Genomic DNA, 18,631 nt, shown 5'->3' with positions numbered 1-18,631 from the left:
AAGTAATCCAGTGTTTTGAATTTGAATTCTTCTAATTTAGTCATATTCTTCTAGGACACATTCTGATGAAAACTTCTGAAATGCCACTTTCATCCAGAGGGAACACTGGAAGCAAAACCAGTCTACACCAAAATCATAAACTATTATCAGACCAAAAGCAGAATTTTCAATTATTCCTAATATATAAGGCAAACTTCCCCTAATTTAGTTTGGTGATGAACAGCATTACTGTGGTCCAGGCAGATTATTTAAGAGAAACTGATGAGTTACAATGGCTATATCATTCAAGCAGAAAATGATCAAGTGATAGAAGATACGTTTGTCATAACTATTCTGAGAAATTATTGGAGAATTATTCAAAACTGTTCAACATTTGAAATGTAATACACTTCTATATTTGTCAAAATAAGACTTTTTCTTCTTAGATAACAAAATGGTCCATAAGCACAAGTAGGTATCTGTACACTGTCCTTTTCACACAGGATCTGCAGACAACCCAGAGACAGTTCTCTAAAAGGGCTGACAAGTACTCAAGAGACACTTCTAGTCACCTTAAAAAAGGGCAATACTGAAGCCTAAATCCTGCATCATATATATGGTGCTTACATTTCTACATCACTTCAGGCGATATCTGCAAAAATGTGCAAGTAGCCACTGTTATGCAACTGTGAGGCAAAAATAACAGAACCCACATTTCCCGACTTTGTTCTAATCCCTTGTAAATGATAATCTTGTACACCTAAGATACAGACATTTTTCTCCTGCTAGGGCTCAGTTAAAATCACGACTACCATTACAAAAATCTTTTTTCCCTTTCTTCCTCTTCACATTGCTCTTCACTTTTTTCTGTCAGTGATATTCTTTTGTTTAGGGTATTCATATATGACAAAACTGAATGAACATTAGTTTTGTATAAATTATTTCCCCAAAAGACTACTCAGATTCCAGAATTAGAATGTAGGTGATCACCCTTTTTTAGGTGATGTAGGAAAATGAACAATATTTCTGTCTGTATACAGCACTGTAAATATTGAAGATTTTGGATCACAATTAATTACACCGTCTTCTTGTTCATACATCAGCATTGCAGTTATGGGTGTTTTCAGCTGAACTGAGCTTAACAAGTAGAATTGCTTGTTCCAGTGCTCGTTTCACGAGTTTACTCTCCGGCACCAGACCCATCACAGTGGGATGGTTCCTTTCTTTATTTTCCCCTTAAGAGCTATCTGGTAGCTGCACCCCAAACCAGCCTCTGTCAATGGATTCCTAAAGAATTATATATACATCATCTCTTGTAATCACATGTGCTGCAATCTACATCACAGGTGGTATTGTACAAAAATGTCTGATTTGAGCCCTGTCAGACCATGCCATATTTGTTTCATTAACACAGATTTCTACATTAAAAAAACAATTCCCTCTCTGTGTGCATGGTATTTGACTGAAATACATTCTCAACAGCACAGAGATGTAATCAGCATGAGAAAGTAATTGTCAAGAAGTACAGCATTAGCTCTTTCCAACAAAAAGTCAAAATATGGCTTTTCTATTCATACTGACTTAGGGATGAACTATGGAAAACTATCACTGATAGTCTAAATAGTTGCTGTTGAAAGCAAAAAATATTGCACAGCTGTGGAGGAGTTAAGTTACTGACTAGTGGAAAAGCTATCTAGCCCTGTGATTCATTAGGAAAAATTTGCTCAAGAGTTGAAAGACCTATATTAGGAAAGAGACAAATACATGCCATTTGTAAAAGTCTGGCTCTACTGAAATCAGTAAAAGTTTTGTTACTGATGCCTATCCATGGCTGAGGAGTTTATTTAAAAATATGGCAAATAATAACTATTGCTTCTGAAAATCCATGTGCTTTTACTTTAACGTACCATTTCATAACATTGGTAATAAATACTGGGCATAAAGAAAAATGAAATTCCTGTTCCACCATTAATCTCTTCCTGACTTTCAAGTCAGAATGACTTATCTATCTCACCAATATCTATGTAGGAGTAAGGCTGTTATCTCCATTCTACTTAAGGTATGGCCTAAAAAGTGCAATACATCAGAATATACCCAATTTAGTAGCTATTACTTTTCAAATATATGTGCAAATTTGTATTTATGTATTAAAGATATAACTGGAAGTTTATTCTAGGTTTTTCAGATCTATATTAAAACCACAGATTCACATTTCTATACTGACTAAAAACTGATAGCATTATTTATAATGAATATATATTTAATAGTAGAGGTATAATCTTGGTTTGTAAGACTTCTTCCTACCACAGAACATTTGCATTTACATATGAATAAAGAATACATTGATAGTCAAAGGGGAATTAAGGTCGCTCAAAAAGATGAAGTTAAGAACAGCAGAAGTGCTTTGTTTCTTTTTATGTGGTAAAAAGAAATCATCATCGCAGTGAACTTTGATAATGTTTCTCCAGCTCTTTGCTGCAATACAGATGAAGTCACTGATATTTTATGCAAAGAAAGAAAAGATTTCTTCACCACTTTAAGTGCTTGGAATAGCCATAATTGTTTCAGTCAGAGCAAAAAGCATAGCAAATCCTTTACTAAGAACAGGTTTTCTTTATACATTTTAGAACATACAGCTACGGGCACAACCAAGCCCTGTGTCTTTTAACTATATGCTCTTCAAGGCAGTTCAAAAATTTCCTGCTAAGTTCAATGTTACGCAGTCACTTTTATGTTACAAACACCAGGAGAGAACAGGACCATAAGGAGTAGACATGATCATAAATATAAAGCAGATTCAAAAAAGGCTGTCAAACTGAGTCTGCCAATCACAGAATTATGCAATGCAAATCCTCCACAAAATAAAAATGTAAGAGCTGCAAACCCTTTATTTGAACATGGAGCTTCTGCTACCCAGTCCAGAGTCTAGCATTAAAACCGCACCAACCATTACCTGAGTTCTCTAGCTTTATAAACCTAGAAGAAATCTCTACCCTTTTACTCTGCATCTTTAAAACGAACATTTTATCCCCCCCTGATCGAACAAGGTTCTTGTTTAAACCCATTAGCTGCAACGCATGTTTTCAAATATCTACAACCCATAGACCAGCTGTTTTCCAGATTTTAAAGGGGTTCATATATTCTGCTACAGGTTGCTTATGTATAACTTCTACAGAGCTCATCAAAATTTCATGATACAAATGCATATAAACTGTAGCCAAAAAAATCAAAAAGTGGAACATTCTCAAAGGCCTCTGACTGAAGCTCTTCTCAAATGCTTGAGTGGTATGAAATCTGCCATTTGTTTCATGATCAAGAGAAAAGTATGTCTTTACACTTATGCCAATGCACTGCACTGTTGTCTATCAAACAGGTTGGTTGATTATTGTCAGAGATGGAAATTTGGAATTTTACCAATATAACAATATGGATGCCAAAATGGATCTGAATTTAAGTTATTCAATCCTTTAACAGACTGGTCACAGATATCTTTATTACAAATAGTCACCATATAGTGATACAGCAGTACCTGTGTGCTTCAAGAGCTCAGAAAATCAAGTACTGCAGTTTACAGGCACAGGAGAGCTCACATCCTTCCTTAGGCAGTTCAGGGCCAGAAGAAACTTTTCTTAGTTAAAAGAGAAGGTAAAGGTAAGGCAAAGGTAAAGGTAAAGAAAGTGAAGTGGTTTCTATCATACTTTACGTACTTTCCCCTGGTTAATTGAGAAAATGCTTTATATGGGTTTCTTGGTGATAATGCGAAGGAACAGTGGGTAAGAACACAAGGCAGCTTTCTAACTTCATAGCTGCCCTCGTTTATGTCCCCTCTATATATCTTTAGCTGCTATAAATGGATAACTTACTTGAAATAAATATAACTGCACATACATGGGGATATTCATACATGGGGATATAAGACAGAACAAAAGCAACGGGAAACTGGGTTGTGTACAACCAATAATATACTAAAAATGGGTAAAAGTTAATTAAAGAATTTAAAGAAATGTCATATAATTTGGCTAATACTATGCTCTATTAACTGTTCAGTACTGATTACTTATTCCATTACACTTCTACATTAGCTATGACTGATAACTTCTTTTCATAATGTAACATCACACCATTCTATCACAACACACTGGAACATGAGCTGTAGAGGCCTGATTTCTACTTTAGGGTACAAGTAATAGTCACTGAAAAATAAGGCCACTATTTCTGTGTAATCCAAAAAAAGCAAAGCACAGAAAGGCTGTGGACTCTAGAAAATATTTCTGTTACTCTAGTTGAAATAATTTTCTCACTGACTTCCTGATATTATACACATGGACAAAACCAAGAGTGTGCATGGATACTTTTATCACCAGACTCAAGATGGTTAACACCTGATTTCCTCTACATACCAGCATTTGCAGTCAAAACTGAAAAGAAGTTTAGATTTTCCAAATGGTCAGTTCAGCTGAATTTAAAAAGGTGTATTAAAAATCACAAAAATAAATACAGAATGAAAGAGCAATTCAGCTGCAGCTCTTTTAGTCTATTTGCTCTGGTAATAGCAATTAGTCCTCTAGCAGAGGAACAATTTTCTCCACTGACGCTGATGTTTTCTCAGTTTTGATACAGAATTTTTTGTAAAGTGAAATAACAACTAAAGGTAATAACGGGATGACAGTGATACTTTTACAAATATCTGGTCACATCAAGAAAGAGAGAGGCTTCAAAGTGCTGCCTGTGTGTAATGGCAAATGTTCTACTGATTTCCCTAAAGTCAGGCTTCCAGTCAAGCTTAAATTTTAGACTGGTAAAAGCAGTGTGTAATTAGAAGGAAATTAATTACTTTAGGCAAAATTAAGACATGGCATGACTTAAGCTATTCTAAAAAACAGCAATACTAGGATTACTGACACACATCTTCATCCATATACTGTGCAAGACAGGAGAAACATCTGCTAAAAATCCCAATTTATTTATCAGAATTGAATTTGATTATTAGATTTGCTTTGATTTTAAGTGGGTCTTAATTTTCTCCTTCTATTAGTTTATATTTTAGTCTTTGGTCTTATACTGATTTTGAAAGTTCAGCTAAATCTGAATTATTTGTCAGCAGCAAACCAGAACAATTTAAAAGACCCTACATATAAATATATGTCCAGTTGTGTTTTGAAGGCAGGAGTGAGCCAGCTGGTTTCTATCAATCCCCACTCTGTGATGCAGCAAGGGGTTAGTAAGATTTCCTTAGCAGCTTCTTGCATTTTGTACCTTGGAAGGAATTACGTAGTGCCTGCTCGTGTTTTTCTAGACATTGTAATTGATATATTCAGATGTCCGACTTCTGCTGTTCCTGAACAAAAGAGCAGATCTGATGGAAATTGAACTAAAATCTTTTCAGTTGGGTAGTGCTTGCACCACATTTTACAAAACTTCTTAGAGTGGGAAAAGATGTCTCTCTTCAATAGGGATTGTAGTGTTTATGACTGAAATGATCTCTTAACTATGTTAAACAAAATTTTACTGTCTAAAATTTCAAATCATTTAAAACTATATGCGTCCATGCCATAGGCCCCTTAGGATTCCTCCACGCTCTGGAATACTGCAGCCACCTTCTTTGTTGTGCAGCCACTTTCTGAGTTTTACTTATTTTAAATAATTTTGGTTATTAGCTACTTCTGGGACCATTTTCACTATTAAAAATGTGTTGTACTGTATATTTAAACTGATAACACATTGTAGAATGCCATTACGATCACTCTACAAAAATTTATTATTTGCTTTTAGTAATTTGCCTCAGCAATGTATAATTTTAAGTTATCCTGAAAGAACACAGGAAGGCAGTTCTTAGATGCAGTTTGTCCCCAGAATATGGCTCTGCTCTTCCTCCTGTCAAGCCTGATTCAGGAACCAGAAAAGCTGCCACAAGAACAGCTAGAGACAGTACAACACACAAAACAAACCAGCAAGATATTTATATGAATATTTATATGAAATATTCCCTTGAGCCCAGGGAATATTTCATATAAAAAGGAACAGATTCTATGTTGGATTTCTTTTTGCCCTGTTTAGCTAGCTAAAGGACCCAGTGACACGTTTCGGCTGATTTTGCGACTGCCTGCAGCCAATTCACACAGGTGATTAATGGGAAATGCACCTGGAATTAATGTTCTTCAGAACACAATTCAGAGAAGGAATCACTTGTTTTCTTATACACGGAAAAGGCATGTGGACATGCACTCCTTTTTTTCTTAGAAAAACAGAAGAAAAACTTCCACAGAAAGGACATGACTAATTTTACGTCTACAGTGATCACTAGTTAAGGAAAGGGAGAAGAAAAACATCAGCTCTTTACTAGATGAAAACACAACATAGCATAGTAACACAAATTTAAAAAAAAAGGACCAAATAATCTATTTAAAGACTTTTGCATTATGGGAGAATTTGGGAAACAGGCAGCTGTGCTCCTATGTGGAATTATCCAAGTTCAGATAATCAAAATAACTGTAGACGCTGAAGTGAATTTGGGAAGTTTTGCACCTCTAGTTGGATATGTCTTATTTTGCTGTGAAAAGGTTAATAAGCAAAATTTTGCATTCACTTCTGGTATTTTGAGGCTACATTCTGAAAGCCTGTGAAGCTTGAAAAGATCACTTATTCCAGTAAAATTGGCACAAAATATTTAAATACTAGAAATATCCTTCGTCTGAGCTGTAGGGAAAGCATTTGTTGTACACGTTCAGCTCTAATCTATTAAATCATTAATTTTATTACTGCTTGGAAACAATTACATTTTGTAAACAGTCATTCCACTCTTTTTTTCCATTTTTCATATCAGTAAATTATTAATGCTGTAATAAGAGAGCACTTTTTCAGACTGAGGATTAAGACTTGGATTTTACATGACAGTATTAATTCTAAAAAATAATATTATTCTTCATTATAACCATATGTTTAGCTTCAAGGCAATTTTTATTGGAGGGAAATGTAGTTTCCTGCAAAAATGAGAAATGACTACATGCTGTCTAAGAGGCTGATCAAGAAAATATTTATATAAAGCACAGTGGAGATCAGCAGAGTAAAGGCTTCTAATAAGTTTAATGAGACATTCCCAAGAGACTGACTGCCTGGGGCAGCATGTTATTCAGTTGTTACTATATACTGCTATTCACCAGTCACACCTCTAAATTGAAAAGCTCCATAATTTTGCAATTTACTTTAGTGAAAAATGTCACACCCTTTGGTTCTGAAGATCAAGAAAATATGGGAAATACAGTGGTCTGAATTGCTAATGCTCAGAAGAGACAGGCACAGAAGAAGGCAGTTTGGAGTCAGAACATTCTAGACCAATTCTTACTACAACACCATTTTCAATGAAGAATGAAGCATTTGATTTATAAAACTATCTCATAACTCACCAAAATTAACAGAGAGTTGATATAAAACTGAAGCCAAACAGGTTGTACAATAAGGGAAAATACTCAAAGATTTTAAGGTATTTCTCTTCAGCAATTATTAATTGCAATATGGTCACTGAAATTCTCACTAGAGTAATTCAGGGAGGTAAACTTTAGTGAGTGTTGTAAACTGATGAGCACTGCATTACATTTATCCACTTTGAAAAATAACTAAAAAAAACGGTATTATGGCTTTTAATATTTCCTGCTGCAGATCAAATGTGTGAGGTTTTAAGCAAAAAGGAAGATGTATTTCCAAACATCAGTCTGGAAGTTCAACCCAGACTCCTCACTTCATGCCATAGTATCAGCCATATGTGGCTGGAAGGGCAGATTATACATTGGATGATGCATGAGAAACTGTGTAAATTCTTTGAACAATGCAGACTTAAGAGTGGAACTTGGCTTACCCCCTCCTTTTCTGTCATAAAGGTAAACACCCACAAGTCCAAGTACACATGCAAAGAACAGATCTTGTAAGTAAAATAACAGCATTTCTAAATAATCATTTTAGTTCCCTGTTGTATCTTCTCTCTTATGTTTGGTTCTCATCTTGCATTTTTATACTGTTTTCACAGAGTTATCAAGTTAGCAGTTTCTTTCTGAAGCCTTTCTGAACCTTGACATGGTGCAATGGTTCAGATTCCATAACTAACTTATCTGTCAGCTATTTGATTATCACCAGGACAATGGTTTATCACAAAGTTGTTCCATCTAGCAATGCATGTATTTATCATCTTTTATTATTGAAAAACAGTGGAGAAATTTATAGATAAGGTAATGTCAAATAAAGAAAATTTTAAATTAACAATAAATGAAAATCCGACGGAGTACAAAAAATACTTAAACAGGTTTCTGTTTAACATTTAGCTGATTTTCTTCTCAATGCAGTATGCCTACTGTTTTTGTGTCCAGTGAATTGCAAAAGGGTATTTAAACACCAGCTACTCATGCTCAATCAAACATTCTGTACATGGACTAAACCTTACAAGCAAATTCTGTTGTTTGATTATGTTGAACAACGTGCTGCATCAAATCCTCAAGAAATACCTCTCTACTGTTAATCATGTTTCCTCAGACAACTACACTTTTTCCTCCTTGGCAATTACACACAGGACAAACCCAGGAATTTTGAGTGCTTTGAATATTTCTCCACAATATCCAGATGTCTGGCACCTCACTGAAGCGGTAGCTTCAACTGTTCTCTTGAAAATACTTGACAGATCCATTTTTTCTGTGCAGATCACTTTTACAGCCATATTCTGCACGGCAAACGCACGCACGGATATGGCACAAAGCCCACAGAGCCCCTAAATAAGAATATTTTTAGCCTTCTATATTGGTTCATGTTGTAAATAACAACATATGTGTTTATGACATAAATCAAAATTCTGAGTATCACAGGGAGAAGGTAAAAGAAGAAAGTGATAGTGAATGTACTAGCTTGTTTCCTTTTAAGTTAATCAATTGTTCATTAAACTCACATCCACAGACAGAAAGTTCTGGGGTAGAGAAATCTCATCTCTGCTTTGAAAGCCATTATAACATTTACTTGTACATTTATTTCTAATTACAAAGCTTATGAAGAGGATTTCTATGAGGTACCATCTAGGAAACTCCTTCATTCTCCTGCTAAGGAAAGAGCTCAATACAAATGCAAATTTTACCTTCTATCGGTTTTAATTTAATCTTAGGGAAGGGTAAAAATTAAGTCATATTACAAAATATCTTGAATCAATACCTTCATTTGCAGAAAATTTTTTACCATTAGTTTTTTGAGAGAAAGAATGAGCACACAAATTGTTTTACCTAAAAATGAACTTCAAGATGCACGCATTTAAAAATATTAAGAGTCAAAATACAAACCAAACAAATACTTTACCATATAGACACTATGTAGAAAAATATTTCCTGAAACCAATTACTTTCAAAACTATCCAATAAAAGTATTCATTTCACTGATAAGACTCTTCTGGAAAAACATTTACACCGGCTAATGAACGTATTTACTGTGCTGGCTCACCAAATGCACGCACATACCAGTAACACTATGAAAGCTTTCCAAGATTGACCATCGTGATTCGTATTTTCTTGCTTTAAGCACAAACTTTAACTTATTAAGTCCCAGAATAAAAGAACAAATTACATCACATACCATTAAACAGTGTCTTGTAAGCAAGGACAAGATTATTTTACTTGGCCTTGAATCATTTGCAAAGGTCATTTGAATTCATAAATATGTGCTCCAAATTCAATTAATGAGAAACACAAGCTAGTGAAATTTAAAAGTTACATTTTGTTTTAACTTATTTTCCATCCAAGTCCCTTCTGCCCCCTCTGTCCCTATTTAAGATTTCACATACTTTATCTTAAGACAATTCTGCCTAGGAAAGGGTGTTTCACACATTCCTCACAAGTGCTTAACTGTCAGTGCCAACCTCCCTACCCCTAAAATCAGCAACAGACTGCTTTTTTTCAGCTTCACTGCACAGAGAGGCTGCAAGAAATAAAGTGCTGTACATATCATATGCACTCTCACAACATCTGTACCTGACAAAACAGAAAAGTACTGGAGTGAAATCACTGTCAGCTTTCTGAAAAATGTAATGGATGTCAAAATGCCTCCTTGAATGAATGCCTACAGAAACTGTGTCTCTAACAAACTGAGGAGCAGTGACCAAAAACCTCATGTGATAGACATTGAGGGGATACCTGTGACATATGGAATGTCTGGAAACAGAGCCAGCTGATGAGGGACTGAACACGACATGTACTTCACAGAATCTTCTCGAGAACTCCTGGCATACTGGGGCAGTTCCCTAGAATGTAAAAAGGGATCTCTCTCTGTGGTTCTTCCTCTTCCAAAAACCCCCTGACAGGTTATTCCTGCCTGCAGGATCTTCAGGCACGAGCAGCACCTACTGCTTTCCTTACAGCTCTCAGAAGCAGGAGCTGCAATCGCTCTTTCAGCCGCTTAGCTGACAAATGATTAAAGAGAAATGCCCTGATTTTGCCAAATCACAAGGCTCTTGCTACTTTGTTATAGACAAGACGCTGTTATTTAAGGATATTATGGGCAAACACATTTGGCTATGCCTGCACACTGATGGCAATTAATATAGTCTGCAAATGGATTGTGTAGCAATAAAAGCAAAGATTCGTTTTAACAAACAAAATGTCACGGTGTATTGTAAAAGCAAAAAAAGTCTAACCAATAAAAGGAAGATGAACATGGTGATTTGAAAATATTAATCAAATCAGAAAAAACACTTTTCTCTGATATCAGGTGATAAAATCATCAAATACCTCTTGCCAGGAAATAATTATCTCACAGACAATGCTCAATTTTATGTTAATGATGTAGCTAAATGCCCATTTTTCTACACAAATTTACAGCCTGAGGTACTGTCCTGTCGATCAGGCTACAGTTATGGAACAAGTCTAGACATAAAAGTGTCTGCTTGTAAAGTACTGAGCAACTGTCATTCTAGACCAGAATGCCAGGAAACTCACCTCATTTATGACATAAATTTTCTCCAAAACCTGATATATATTTCACCCACTAATTCTGTTGTGTCAGGCTTGTTTTGTTTCTTTCCTTTTCACTTTTTTTTTCCTGCTGGATATCAATTGTCTGTTATTGAATTTGCACCAAGTGGTTATAAAGACTTGCCACCATCCATAGCCATCTTTTCTGAAGACAAACTATAGCCCATCTCTGCTAAGTGTCTCTAACATACACCAGACAGAATTTCAGCTCTGTAGGAAACTTCATTCACTACAGGAATTTTAAGCTACATTTGATACACTGACCATACAACCATATAAAATTGTTTGGAATTTCATGCTGATTTTATAGAAAGTACAGTTGTTTTCAATTTTGGATGCCCATCTCTAGGTTGTTTTTTTTTCTCTTTCTGGCTTTAATGTGATTTCTTTCCCATTTACTTTGTGGTATATTCAAGTCTTCTCTTAGATCTCTTCTGAACTTCTCTGGGGATGCTTTAGATAAAACAACTGAAGAACATAGTTTGTATTTTAATTTTTAAATCAGGGATATTTAAGACCTTGTTGAAGCTTGGACTTCTGAATTTCTCCCCATCAATATCTTATTATTTTAAGCATTACTTTAAAGTAATTTTGGTTATTAGAGTATGAAAAGAGTATTTCAATGAAACAATCTATGTATAAGAATTTTCTCTTTCCCATCCTAGTCTGGTAGCTTTTTTCTATTCATGAATAGATATTAAAAGGATTAAAACCCTTTACTTCAAAAGGAAGTACATAAGAATACACCTGCTCACTCAAGACAATGAAAAACATTGATGTCTCAACTGCAAATAAAGTAGAAAAACAAGTACCCCAAACTAAAATAAAATAACTTCAACAAGTTAGTATGAGTATCACAATCTACTTCAGAAAAAAAACCTTTAAAAAATAATGTCAAAATTGTAACAATAATAATATTGCTTTGGACAAAACCTTTTGGCATTTCCTTTTTTAAAGTAGTAGGATTTCTTACTACTTTAGCTTCAGCCAACATCAACTTACTCAAGGAAATCTCAATTCCTATTAGCATGACTTGTTTTAAAAAGTAATTTTAAATCTTTCATTTTTAAAAATCCTGTATAAATAGAAAACTCAAACACAGTTGTTTGATTTCTATTTTTTTTAAACTCTACTGAAGTTAATGGCCAGCCCAGGCAAAAGAGCAAATGCACATAAGCTGTCACTGAAGAAATGCAGATTGCAAATTACCACGAAGTCTCTAGCCATTAAAATAAATCAAATTCTGGAACAGCCTTCGGCAGAAACACTGGGGGCAAAGAAATAACAACTCCAATTTAGTACTGGCAAAGTTTATGAAAAGACAATTATCTGATCCAATTCCCAGGCTAGCAGAGCACTGGACTTGATGACCCAGAGATCCCATCCACTGTTATGTTCTTTGTTTGGCTAAATGCAGATGTTCATCTGGTTTTCAGCCTCACTGTGGTTTTTCTAAAGTGAAATTTAAATGAAAGTTAACATAATTTTTGTAAGTTTCAGTTACAAATTGCCCTTTTTAAGAACTATTGCTAGGCCTGCAGCAGAGTGGAACTTGTCAAAGAATTCTAAAAGCTTTACTTAAAAGCTGGCTTAGCATTATTGGGGAGTACAGAAGTATAAATACTCCGAGATGAATGCTCTGCAGCACACACCACGAGAAGAGGTAACTGATTTGGTAAGGAAAATAGGAAGAAAAGAATAACCATATGTGCTAGGACTGAGACATCAGTAATATCAAGGAGAAAAACAAAACAGAACACAAAAGAAAGCAAAGGACAAGAGGATATAAAAATGTATAGGGAAGGAGAAGTATCATAGATATTTAATGCCTGTCTTTAAAAAAACTAACCAGTGAAAAACTATTACCATGTGTCTGTGAAAAGTCAATGCCAACTTGAAGTGGAAAAAAAGGAAATGTTTTGTTAGATAGGAAATTCAGGTGGCAATCTAACACATGCCTCCCTCCCACCTCCCTCACTTGCTTCCCCCATGCTTAGCTCTTGCAATTCCCCTCAAGTTAGCTGCCTTTGAAAGACCCCATTTTGGAGAAGGTGCCACAGTGCAGTTGCTATGGCACAGAGTTCTGTCAGTGACTCAATATAGAACAGAACAGCTCAAACTCAGATGCAGAACTATAAACTATTGCTTAAGACAACATTAATAATATTTAAGCTTGAAAACAACCTGGTGTTCCTTAATAACTTGCATGATCCTGCTACCTTCACTTTTTTTTTTCTTTCTTATTAGCAAAAGAATATTTTTAATGTTGCAGGTGATTTAAATGTATTACAGTGACTACTGAAAGCATTGCTGATATGTATCAGTGAGATGAAAATAAAGTAGTTAAGAGAAAACAACACTAAATGTTTTCTGGTTTTGAGTAAGTTCTCAGGGCAGCCTTTAATGATTTTCAAATACACATATCTTTACAGCTCTGATCAGTCATAAAAGCACACAAAGGTCAAGCAAATACTTTATCTTATTTAAGACACTGTGGTCTGTTTTCTATCACTCGCAAGTTCTAAAGTTTACACTCTTTCAAGGAGATGATACTGCTACACAAGACTTCAAAATAAAGGCTTTACACAAATTCTGTGAACCTTGATGGCTAACTACATATTCCAAATGAAACCCTGATCCTGATAAATTCTAAGCTACGTGGATTCTCTGAAAATAGAGAAATTACTTATATTGACACCACAACTTCAGTATATACTTAAAAATTATCACCATACAAATTTTAAAGTGGCTGCAAGCAGACATGATCACACAGAGGAATTTTTTAAAGTCTAGCCCTTCCTTCACATGAATACACATAATTTTTCTGTTTTCCAAAGAGTGATTGCTGCAGATTTTCAATAAACATGGAAACATTACAGAATATTAGTTCAACTAAACTTTCTAAGCTGACTGGAGAACAACCAACCATTTTACAGCCCTTACTGTGTACCTTTGCAGGTATTCTAGAAATTCGAACAGTGGCAGTTGGAATAGTGGCAATCAAAGGAGTGGAAAGTGAATATTTTCTGGCAATGAACAAGTCAGGACGACTCTATGGAAAGGTATGGATGCAAACATCTCTTATATTACATCCCTACAATCTTAAAGATATGTATTTATAGATGTAGCATCTGTATGACTTTTTATAAAACAGATTCCTAACTAAGTAAAATGTATTCTGTACTTATCCCATGCATCCCATATTAGACTTCCATGTCCATTTAATAAATTCAGCTATTAGGTCTTACATACACTTCTTCAAAATGTGGAATACTAAGGGGGAATAGACAAAGCTAAAATATTCAATATTCAGAAGTCAATTTTATTTATTAAAATATTCATAATATGCAGGGTCTATAACATATATTCTTCTCCCATCTTCCCTAATCTAAGTATTTAAAAAGACACTTGTACTTATCTCACCTTATTTTATTATTTCCTCTCAACAGAAAGTATGCAATGAAGACTGTAACTTCATAGAACTGATTGAAGAAAACCATTATAATACATATGCTTCTGCAAAATGGACACACAAAGGAAAGGAGATGTTTGTTACACTAAACCACAAAGGGGTTCCAATGAAAGGTAAAAAAACAAAGAAAGAACACAGAGCATCCCACTTTCTTCCTCTGGCAATATCCTAATCACAAATGATCTATAAAGAACTAGTTCCAGCAGGAAGACTAATTTTAAGAAGACTGTTTGACAAGATATCAAGAGAGGCTGGAATACTACTGAGAAACTGAACAAGCTGGACTTGCGCATTTATGTTTATTTTTGAGAGACTACATGAAAAAGATTTGAAAATATACACAAAACCAGATTTACTAACTAAAAGTTGTAAAAAATTCTAAAGAGTTGTACAATCATTATCTTAGTCATTGTAACTGGGTAGTTTCTTAAATTAATTTACCCTGAAGAATAAGTCATTACTTGATTATCTGATAATATTTTATTTAAAAAACTATCTGCTTCTTAAATATGGCTGCTATAATAATAATAAGCAGATGATAATGTTGTGTAAAATATGTCAGACTTTAAGGCTGCTGGAATGAGTTGTCAGATTATCAAGTCAATAGAAAATGTGGAGGCTGAGCAGTATTTTAAATACTTCCCCCAAGAAACTGATATCCTATACATAAACTATATGGTCAAAAAAAAATATAATCTTGTAAATGTTTATTGTTGTATTCAGATAAGAGAGTTAGTTTGGAAAAATTAAGTTTACTCTAACACAAAATGTTCCTATCTATTAATGAAACAAATACCTAATGCTGCTCTAAAAGATGTTTCAAATAGTGTATGTAAAATAAAAATAGGAATAAATAATGTACTTCATCTCACTTTTCACAAATTAACATTTTATATAACAATGAAGCAAAAATTCAGACATATTAAGGTTTTTTATGTAACATATCCTATCTTTTGTATAATTTCTGTTAGGGCATACAGCTTTCAATATTGTTTTCCATTCTTATACATGCTTTTTCTGTTGTTACAGCATTAAACTTTATTTTAAGTTGTATTTGAACTTTATTGTTTTAAGTTATTTAAATGTTATTTATAAAAAAAGATACTTATTAAGCTGCATCTGTTTCATATGCTTTTAATTCTAAAGGAATAACAAAATGGTCTGGCTGAGATGCATGAATTTTTTTCTGTGACCAGACACAAAGACTAGTACACAACCCTCCTGCCAACATACATTGGATGGCAGACAAAAATGACAGCCTGCAGCAAATCACACAATGGAGATCTCAAAAGAAACAATGCAAAAATTTTAAAAATCTATGCCGCATACTCTTGATAATTGAATTACTGGCATGCTCAGAGTTATGCCAGGTAAAAAAAGGTTATAGTTCCAGCAGGCACTGGAAATAATCCTCAAATGGTAGAACCTCCACTCACAGATACAGAAATACGTGCAAGCCTGTGCGACTAGTTTGGAACTACAGCTAAAATCAGTGTGACCTGATGACGAAAACACATCTTAATTTTCTAGCTATTAAAGTGTTCAACTAAGCCCTACCTGACTTATGCATTATATAATCTCTTTCTGTTCAGTTTCCCTACACGTTTTCTTGGCATTGTTATAATTGCACTCAAATAAAGATCACAAAAAAGCTAGCTAAAGCAGTTGACACATGACTGGGAGAGAGTTAAGTTAATTAAATATGGTCTTAAATGGTCTACTTCGAATAACAAGTGTCTAGAGTCAATTTTTTTCTACATGAAACACTTTTAAGAGCACTCAGAGAAAATGGCAATGATTTCTTTTGACAAATATTTCTTTAAAAAAAAACCAACTTGTCTAAGAAATAATGACATTTGAAAATGAATTATATTAGCAAGTCAAAAATCAAAGAAGACATGAACGGATCCATGCAGAAAACTTTGTCAATACAGCTCCATCAGTAAACCTTCAGTGTGCTTGTGCTAGTTTATTTATTACTTGTTCACTGAACACAACAGACTGTACTATGAAAGAAGTTTTTTTGCTATTACCACTCTGCACTATTTTCTGTGAATATATAAACAGTGAAACAAAGTTCACACTCATGATCAACACTAACATACTAGCAGAAGTTTCTATATCTAAACTAGGTTAGTTGAAACTTTGAAATAAAAATGAAAATAACAAAACCTCATTAAGATTGTTTGTGCTTCAAAGCTTTACTGAAGTTTTAATTTAAATGTATGTATGCACGTCAATATATAAATATATATGTAAAAGAAATCTTAAAATTAAAACCAGATGCAGACAGGCTCTTTTAAATGATCTTTTGATTAGGTAATTCAAGAATACAGAAATACAGTCGAACAAATCCTGAATGCAAATTGTAATTAGCCCTTACTGCTGAATGCTTTATACAATGAATCACTGTTACCACCATTATCAGGTAAGCCAAGGCTGCTTTATGTTTTACAGCTGTCATAACTGAAATGTGTTCTGGGAGGGAATTCCTCCCAGAAAACACCTAACTGCAAATGGTGCGATTTGTCAGTACCACAGTCATATGTCCTTACAATTGAGCAATTTTCATGGTATCTTTATCTCAGAAAATCTCTTCCAAAATGCTGACTCAAAAAAAAAAATCTGTTTAATGCTAAAACTAGAGAATAATAATCAGAAAAATTATAGTGATTATCTGCAGCAGCAAACTATTAAAAAAACAGGAAATAAGAAGAATCTATTAGATTTTAACAGAAATTCAAAAAGATGTCAGAAATCTTCACAAAAGCCTACTACATCAATTAGATCACAATCCAAGCAATCTTAACACCAACATACAATATACCATACAGGAGAAAAACATGTTTATACAAAACCAGATACATCTATCTGGAAATGGCTTGTTACTAACCTCTATCATACTAAAAGTTCAAGAAAAGCCAAGAAAAGTGGGCTATAAAAGCCAGCCTCAAGTGTAATTACTTTGCTTTTCTTTCAGAGACATTAGCTTCCATGTAGCTTTTCTCTTTGTTTCCCACTGACCCTACAGTGTCTCCAGACTGGTGTTAAGAAGTGAAATCCAGGCTCCTGTGGTCAGAGCAGCAACCTACAACAGCCAGTCAGGTTTCACAGGAACTGCTCCATTACACAGGCTCTTTAACTAGAAAGGTTTTACTTACTTAACCTTGCATTACTGCTGATAAACACTCTGGGACACAGAAATGAGCAAATCTCATCTGAGGAATCTGAGAGAAGACTGCAGAACCTCCATTCTTGAAGCTTTTTAAGCTCTGACCAGACAAAGCCCTGCACAACCAGCATGGGCCCTAATTAGAGCAGGAGATCGGACAAGAGACCTGCAGTACCCTTCCAACCTGAATGAGTCTAGGATTCCATAAGAAAGTTATTTTTCTTGAAACAATCCCTTCAAACAGCTACACAAAACACATTTTCCATGTCAGGGGGTTAATTACACATTTGTCTCATAACTTGTTGAGCCCTTAAAGGTATGCAAAATGGTGTGAATACATTCCATAACACAATAAAAACGACAATTGGACAATATCCATGACCTTTACAATACATGATATGGTACAATACGGTCTCACTTCTATTTCTGTTGCAAATACTTTAAAACATGGCTCTGCATAGCATCTGTTATAATCACATTACTAAATGATTGATCAATTAATTATTAAAATACACTTGTCTGTGTTTTAAACTTTTTAAAAGATATATGTATATTCTCTTTGAATAAGCTGAAGCAAAATGTAAGTTGACATTAAATCAATAAAGTAATGAGAGTATCAGTATTTCATTGCACTCAACGACCGGTATCTGAGTAGTCTAAATACTTCATAAGCCTATAAAATCCATCTCCTCACTGCTACCTTTCCAAACACTGTAATGATGTCATAACATTTAACATGTAGAAAAAGGAAGTGTCAGGTTAGATGGTTTTCCCCAAATTAGGAAAAGTCATCATCAGAGTTGAGATCCATACTTAGACATAATATTATCTTTTTAACTAACATTTAATAACAAAAAAAAAAAAGGAAGTACAATTGTTTAAATCACTAGGTGAGTTTTAAAAGGTAACAGTTATTTAAAACACATGTTTACTTAATACAGGGGAGAAGGTGAATTTACTACCAGGAAAGAAGTTAAATTGTCTGTGCTCTTAGTAGAATAATTTTGAAGATTAAGA

At 34.3% G+C, this 18,631-nt stretch overlaps 1 protein-coding gene across 4 annotated transcripts in view; it reads left to right on the top strand.

Annotated features, from left to right (window-relative positions):
• The window catches only part of FGF7 (fibroblast growth factor 7), a 29,334-nt gene extending 11,098 nt beyond the window's left edge, over nt 1-18,236 (top strand). For all 4 annotated transcript variants that reach the window (XM_085070572.1, XM_085070570.1, XM_085070569.1 and 1 more), the window contains exons 3-4: nt 13,929-14,032; nt 14,420-18,236. In XM_085070572.1, the coding sequence (XP_084926698.1) occupies nt 13,929-14,032; nt 14,420-14,614 (299 nt within the window). In that variant the 3' untranslated portion in view covers nt 14,615-18,236. The remainder of the gene's footprint in view (nt 1-13,928; nt 14,033-14,419) is intronic.
• The last annotated feature ends 395 nt before the right edge of the window (nt 18,237-18,631 follow it).

The sequence above is a fragment of the Lichenostomus cassidix genome, chromosome 10, assembly GCF_008360975.1.
Source record: "Lichenostomus cassidix isolate B80296 chromosome 10, HeHo_3.0, whole genome shotgun sequence".
Lineage (NCBI taxonomy): Eukaryota > Metazoa > Chordata > Aves > Passeriformes > Meliphagidae > Lichenostomus > Lichenostomus cassidix.
This window is presented reverse-complemented; position numbering and strand designations above follow the sequence as displayed.